Source organism: Pestalotiopsis fici (assembly GCF_000516985.1).
Source record: "Pestalotiopsis fici W106-1 unplaced genomic scaffold PFICI_Scf_4, whole genome shotgun sequence".
NCBI lineage: Eukaryota > Fungi > Ascomycota > Sordariomycetes > Amphisphaeriales > Sporocadaceae > Pestalotiopsis > Pestalotiopsis fici.
In genome coordinates, this window is record NW_006917094.1 from 3139595 (window position 1) to 3147142 (window position 7548).

Here is a 7548-nt window from a genome sequence, read left to right on the forward strand (position 1 = left end):
GGGGGCGTGGGGGGAAGAGCATGCAGAAACGATGGAGAAACCAGGCCAGAGTATCCGCATCCGCCTTACCGTATGCATGACGTCCAGTGAAGGTTGCAAAGAGGAGAAATGCAGAACCTCGAGTATTAATCGGAATTACGTACAGTCTGTGAGTTTTACTTTTCTGTCATGTTGCTTATCACCGAACCACATACTCGGGAGTCGGGGGAGAAGCGAACCAGATGCGCAGAGCCACCACAACGGTACGGTATCTTGATTGATTGATTACCAGGACTGACTGCAGCTCATCGGTCGCATGCTGCCGCACACTCAAGGTCTTTTTGACTCTACAATATTACGCATCATAGATAATTGAGAGCTGAACAAGCTAGCAAGGGGGTTTATGATAAGCATTTTGCCTCGGGGTCCCCAAATCAGGACTGCTTGCAACCTTACTCGAAGCGTACATATGATCCTAGGTGCCTATGTTATTGGTATTCTTACCCTCGCCCGCCCCCGGGACTACCTACTCGTTTGAGGCTGTTGCAGCGTGCCCGCCCGTGTGGTATGGGGTGACGTCCACTCTTAGAACTCAGATCTCTACATCCATTGACAAAAGGTTCAACTGGGATACTGATGTCGGGCCGTCTTTTGATCCTCATTACAAAATTCAGTTGAATATAAGTTTTTGATCATTCGAGGCTAATCTGATGTGTGTATACTCACTCCATTCTTCGTACTTTATATCCTTGAGTAATATTTTTCTCTCTCTCTTTGATTTCCATGTACTTGGTCTTTTGATATACCTTTTCATACTCGTTACTATGACACGAAATATTATTCATTTCATTGACAGTTTCTTTCCCTTTCATTTCTCTTGACTCCTCCCTCTTCCCTGCCCCTGGGGCTGCTGAATGATCTCCATAACCATCATAGTTGGAGAGACAGCAGGAGTAATATACAATAGATATCAGCTATGCATCTCCGAGATCGTCATCATCTAAAATAGATTCCCATTATGCCTCATCTCACCACATGGCAACTTTGGGCTCATCATTCTTTCTTAGACTTTTTTCTTTCTTTCTATTTTTCCTCAAAAGGATATTTAGACGCAGGACAACTCACTCAGCTTAATTTTTCTATCTGACTGCTCACCATACCGGAAACCCCAAAACCGCCCACATGTCAACTGGGGATAAATGAACTATAAAACAATCAAAAACACTACCCCCCCTGCGGCAAGTATATTGGAAAAGGCTCGCTCAGAAACATCCCACAATCCCCGAACCCATATATGCAAGCCAGACTGTTACTTAGTATGGCATATTGAATGAAACCCCATCAACCATCGATCAAACTCCTCAACATCAAGATGCTGTGCCCAAATTGTCGTATACACAAATACAACTACCACCGCCCGCAGCGACACCGAATTGTCCCAGAGTGTTTCCCTTGGTGTTGACACAGGTCGGCACGTCGGGCGCCGCAGCTGCTGAGCGTTCGATCTCGACGGCAAAAGGCCAGGGCGTGAAGCTAGATGTAGAGGAAGCAGAGGTCGCCGTCCGAGCCGTCTCCACGATACCGACGGGTTCTGTCCCGTTACTACTACTGCTGCCGTTGCCACCATCACCACCACCACCACCACCACTACTACTACTCCGATTCAAAAGTGACGGCGGCCGCCGCGTCCATATCGTGGCACCCAAAGTCGCCGTACCATTGAACCAGCACGTGGCGCTACCGCCGCCGCCTCCGTCGTCCCCTGTCGGCACGACGCCCAGGTCCATGGGAATTTGAAACGAGAGCCGCTCGGCGTCGTTGCCGCGATCCAACACGGTGACCGAGACGTTGGTGAAGCTGATCATGAACGGGCTGCTAGAAGCCGCCGCTGAGACTATATATTCCGGTTGCTGCAAAGAGGAGGAGGAGGAGGAGGATGACTGGGACGAAAGAGCTATGGTCCATAGGAATGTAGCCTCGGAACCTGTCGCTGAAGCATTTCTACTCGTGTGGGGGTAGCACCGAAACGTGTCGGCGTTGGTGGTGCACGCTGTGCTCGTGCTGGCCAGCGTCGTCTTGAAGGCGTAGGATCCGGCCGGGAACTGGTTGGCCGCCATGACGCTGTCTGGCGAGTCGGGATTACTGTGAACGTAGAATCAGCAAGAAGCACTTCTCTGGTGTTTTGACATGTAGTTGCCCAAGACGTGTTTTTTCCCCCTCCCCTTCTCGGGAGACGGAGCAAAAGTTCATAAGCCGGATGATTTTTGCTAGGGAGGAAGCAACATACTTTCGACGCAGGCCCAAGGTCAAGCCTAGTATAAGCCCAACCACACAGACAAGAACAAACGTGGCAAAGAGGGCCAATCGTCGCCAGCCACCCCGTCCTGCGAGCCACGCGGGTCTCCGATACCACAACCGCGTCCTTCTCCTCGTCCGCCTTGGCCCATTCATGGGCGGTACCCAGACATTTTCCACATTGTCTTCAACGCCACTGCTATCGGAGCCGACGCCAAAGTGGTACGTCGGCGGGGGACTGGCAGGGAACCAAAAGGCCGCCGATACAAGGGGGCGCAGCGCCGACTTTTCCGCCGGCGGCGGCACCTCTTCAATGACGGGCAGGTGTTGGATGCTGCTGTGTCGACTGCTGCTGCTGTAGCGGTGGCCGTGGCTGCTTGACATGCGAGGCGGCCCCGGCCCGTAGACCGGGGTGAACATGGCGAATTGCGAGTTTTGCTGCTTCTGTCCTTTGCTCGTTGGCCTACCTCATGTGCTCCTCCTAAATGGGAACTGTGTCCTCGTGATTTTCTATGGGGCTCTGTGGCCTTGACCCTGTGAGGTACGGTACGAAGACGATAATGAGGATGAAGGCAAGCATGCGTGCCCTAGATCCCACGTTCTCGAGGCCGTGCCGTTGGCTAGTTCTCTTCTTTGAGCGTGCAATGGTGATTTAGACTGTGCGGGATTCAAGGAGAGTATTGCAACAGTCGCATCACTTTACGCAAAGCCCAAACCGCTGTCAGACTCCGAGTGCAGTCACCACATCAGCACTGCAGCCGTCACTTTTGCAAATGATATTTTCCCCTGGAGACCAGAACATTCTCACTTCCAGACGGACAGAGGACTATAAGTGCCAGGTCCGTGACGACAAAGGTCTCAAATGTAGGATAACGTGAGAAGCGGATTCTGCGTCAACCAAGGTACCGTAGACACAAAAGGTCTTTTTGCCCTGGAATCGTGACTGACTAACCAGCTAGCTATGTCTTTTGTCATCAGTTCTGTAGATCGAGACATTTTGTCTTCGCGTGCTGTGTCTCAGTTGAGACCACGGCGAAATGTTGACTATAGGCTTGTTCGCGGGGTTCGGTGAGTGGATGAGCTATTCAATGGCGTTCCTTTTCCATGTATGAGACAATAGATAGTCCTAAGAATTGGCCGTAATTTGACAAGAGACTGGTGCAATGCGGTGGTCTCTTCCATAGCTGAATACTAGTCACGGTTCTAGACTGGTAAATCGCTAAACTGTTTCTCCTCACTGACCAATTGTCTTGCTCGAAGAGGTTTTGTCAGGGCGTCACACAGCAGACGACCGAGGTCCAGGACTCGCAGTAGCATGCACTGATGTGTTATGATACGCAGAGAAAACATTTAAATCTTAATGTGGGGGTTGAGATTTATGAAATAGGAACCTAGAATGATACAGGTCTATCCGCTTTCGGCTTCGACAAACTCAGCGCCATCTGAATCATCGTTCTGAGTCTCCTCAGCAACATATGGCGGCGGACTTAAGGACTCGCCGCCCTCAGTCCACACCTGCGCCAGCTCCTTCTCAATCTCTTCGCGCCGCTGCTTCCACTGTTCCACTTGCGCCAATCTTTCACGCAGATCCTGAAGTTCGCGCTCTACCTGCATCTTCTCTCTCTCCGTTCCGATGCGTTCAAACTCCCACTCATCACCCCTCTCACCGAGGCCCAGGACGAGGTTGAACGTGTGATACTTCTTCAGAGATGCGCGAGTAGACACCGTGATCACAGCTGTCGCTAGTTAGTACTGCCCAAGGCTAATCAAGGTAGAGTCTATGCAACTTACTAATGCCCTTCTCTTTGCAAGTTTCATAGAGCAGGCCCTCAACATCACTCGAGACCGCACTTGTCCCTTCGTCGAGAATTGCATACTGGGGCTCGTGATAGAACAGACGCGCAAACCCGATTCTCTGTTTCTCTCCACCACTAAAGACGTCCTTCCACTCTTTGCGAGTGTCCCAGCCACCCTCACGGTCGGGAAGATATCCCAGTCGTGCAGCGTCGAGAGCAGCTTGCAAGTCCCGCTCTGACTTTCTCTTGAGGCGCATATCAAGCTCTCCATCGGGATAAATGACCTGGTCTCGGAGTGTACCGATGCTGAGATACGGTCGCTGCGGCAAGAACATTATTCCGTCCTCGCCTACAGTCTTTGGCTTGCTCACAAGTCCTCGATAGACGGGCCATAGGCCAGCAAGGACTCTGGCAATTGCACTCTTACCGACACCATTCGGGCCGGAAATGAGCAGATGCTCCCCTCTCCGCACAATCATGCTCAAAGACTCCATCAACTCGTCTCCACCTTGCGGCCACAGACCAGGCGCGACAATCGGCACATTCTCAAGTCTGATGCCGTCGAAACCTTTTTGTACCGTGCCTTGAACGTCAGACAGTGAGTATAGCTCATTGCCGCTAGGCCGGGCAAAGTAGGCGTTGGCATGAACACGATGAAGTGTCGATATCAAGGTGTAAACGCGGCTGGTATAACCAGCAAGTTCTGCCAAATCCTTGATGGAGTACATCATCCTTCCTCCAGCATCAGCGAGCGACAGCATGAGACGCTTGTTGGTGATGAAGTCCTTCATACGACCGCGTTCGCGGCTGCCCTTCTGTGAGCTGTTGGAGATTTCCATGGCACCACCCGAACCGCCCCAAGCAGGCAGGAAAACTGGAAGTGAGGACAGTAGATACCCGTAAGCGCTCCAGCTGTATTTCAGAATGAAGTCCTCCAGGATATTGTAGCGGATCTTGAGCATGTAAATGCCCTCCATCCAATTCTTGAGCGACTTGAATTCTCTGTTAAGGAACGTCTTCTCCATATCGGCACCGCCATAGAAAGCGACTTCTTCAGCGTTTGCAATCAAACGGGCATGTAGAGCTCGAAAGTCACCCTCCTTGCGTCCTTCTACGGCCTTGAGCTTTCCGAACGGTGGCGATAGTCTGCGCAGAATGCTTGCGGTCAGGAAATAATTGCTGAGCAAGCCTGTCAAGGCGAGAGGGCCAAGGGATTGGTAGAGCTGGTAATTGAAAACGCAAATATCGACAAAAGGTTTTCCGAGAGAGGAATAGAGATTTGCCGCCGACGCGCAAAACAGCGTCAAATCCTGCGTGATGAATTGATCTGCACCTTGGCCAATCCCTCCATCGAGGTTAGAGAGTTTGTAGTAATTCTGATTTTCATCCAAGTACAAATCATGAATGTATCTTGTCAGTCGTGTTCGGAATGCGATTGATACTTTGGACTCTAGATACTTGATCATGGAGTTGGTATACGCAGCAAAACCTCCCAGGCCACACCACTGCAAACAGCATGTTAGTACTTGGCAAGCATGATACTCACAGGACGGATATATGGTCTGCTCACCTTGGCGATACCCAAAAGAAATTGCTTGCCATTACCGGCCACGAGATCGCGCACAATCTCACCATCAAGCCGGGCCACCACGAGGGATAGATATGTTCGAAGCATCAAAAACATGCCGTGACTGACAAGTAATCCGGCTTCCTTGCTGGACCAACGGGGTATCATGATGCTCATCAAACTGAGGAACTGGTGCAAGAAGGCAAGGTTGAGACCCGGCTTTGTCTGTGCTGACGGCACGGTACCATCACCAAGACCGGACACCTTGGGAGGATTCAAGAACAAGCGTCTATGCGCTTCATAAGTCGTCGGTTTCGTCCTACGAATGACGATCTTGGAAGTGCTGTCCTTGTATGGGACGTATATCGTTCTCGATCCATCCTTGTTGAAGAGCCAGGAGTTTGTGCGCACCAATTTCTTGCCTTGTTCTTTTTCAGCATGGCGCTTCTTCCACCAACGCCGGCCACCCTCGGCACCGAGAATGATGGTGGTAGCAAGAGCGATAGTCGCAAGGATTCGCGTGCGCCGGGAGGTCCGTCGAATCCGATCCTGGAATAACTTCTTGTACTTTTCGATGAAGGCCGCCAGGATATCTTGGGACGCCGAGTGGCGCAACGTGGATTGCGCCGCCATTGTCCAATTCACAAATACTCGTACAAGCGTGGCTCTATCGATTGTAACTCATGACGATACTTCGCAAAGTCGAACTCCTGGTAGCGATGAAAGGGTGCTGGAGCATCCAGGCTCGCGCGGAGGTCTAGGCTGTTGCGATGATGGAATTGGTGTCTAGGAGGAGAGGAGAGTATGTCTGGGCGACTGTCCCATCATACTGATGTTGGAGATGCAGAATGTAGGCACAGAGGAAGAGAAAGTATCAGAAACGAGCCAAGTCATGAATCGAGCACAGGACAAAATAGTAATATGTTTTGAACAGCATTGAAGACACAAAGCCGATCAAGTGCATCCGGGGACTTGCTGGTTGGGCTGGTGTGTCCCGTCGTCATCGCATGTCCGACAGACAGACAGACAGACAGAAAGACCGACATGTGATCAAGCAACACGCCAAACCCGAGGTTGGTGCTTAGCTGGCCCTCCACATACCTAAACCTAGGCGACAGTTTGGGCGCTTTCCCCGGATTTTGGCACCGCCACTTGGGAGAATGGGGGAAGCTCCGACCACCTGACAGGTTGTGGCAGATAACTCCAACGTTGGCTGCGAACGACTGAGCCATTTGTGGCGTCCGGACTGCCCAGAACTGGCCAGAACTGAATCACTGTTGGTCCATGACTCGTGGCAGATTTTGGACTTCCTTTTTAAATGAGCAATGCCCATTCTGCGCGCTATCGTTTCTTTGCAGATTTGTGTAAAGACCCTAAAAGGTAGTGTAGGTACGTAGTACACAGGCCCGAGAATCATCACTCCAAGGACTCCCTGTGTAAAGCAGATAGGGTCAAGGCATTCCGCGCCCTTGAACAGCTACTAGCTAATGTAGGTAGGTAATCTACGAAGAATTTGCTGGAGATTTGGAATGGGTGCGCGCGCGGAGGCAGGCGGGTTAGTACTTCGCACGCCAGGACGTACGCACGGTGTTTGTGCCGTCCCTGATGAGCAACAGTCCCTTGACCCAGCATACTACAGCAGATTACCCGCTGTGAAGGGAAATGGATCGCCACTTTCTAGAAGTCCTAAAGAGGATTCATCGATACTCGAGTGCCGGTCGGACTAGATTGTCCGTTGAAAGTCTGTCCAAGACTATCCATCTAGTAGTGGTATTATCATGCCTTTAATAAGAACTGCTTTCTACAGTCTGCGTTGAATTGCTGCCTCTTTTGACTTGTTTGCAAAAATCAAAATGAAATGCCTAGATCTTGATGTTACCAAGGCAGGTTTGGAAATCTGGAGGCGATCGT

The 7548-nt window shown here is 51.1% G+C and overlaps 2 protein-coding genes across 2 annotated transcripts; both read right to left on the reverse strand.

The window, feature by feature from the left end:
• Window positions 1–1346: 1346 nt before the first annotated feature.
• On the reverse strand, window positions 1347–2694 carry PFICI_06952 (uncharacterized protein; the record flags this gene model as incomplete). Its single annotated transcript, XM_007835533.1, has 2 exons — window positions 1347–2121; window positions 2267–2694. 2 exons carry the CDS (start codon window positions 2692–2694, stop codon window positions 1347–1349), a joined length of 1203 nt encoding a protein of 400 aa, XP_007833724.1.
• Window positions 2695–3681: 987 nt separating this feature from the next.
• Window positions 3682–6270, reverse strand: PFICI_06953 (uncharacterized protein; the record flags this gene model as incomplete). Its single annotated transcript, XM_007835534.1, has 3 exons — window positions 3682–4010; window positions 4066–5575; window positions 5641–6270. The coding sequence occupies 3 exons, from the start codon at window positions 6268–6270 to the stop codon at window positions 3682–3684; spliced, it is 2469 nt and encodes an 822-aa protein (XP_007833725.1).
• Between the last annotated feature and the right edge of the window lie 1278 nt (window positions 6271–7548).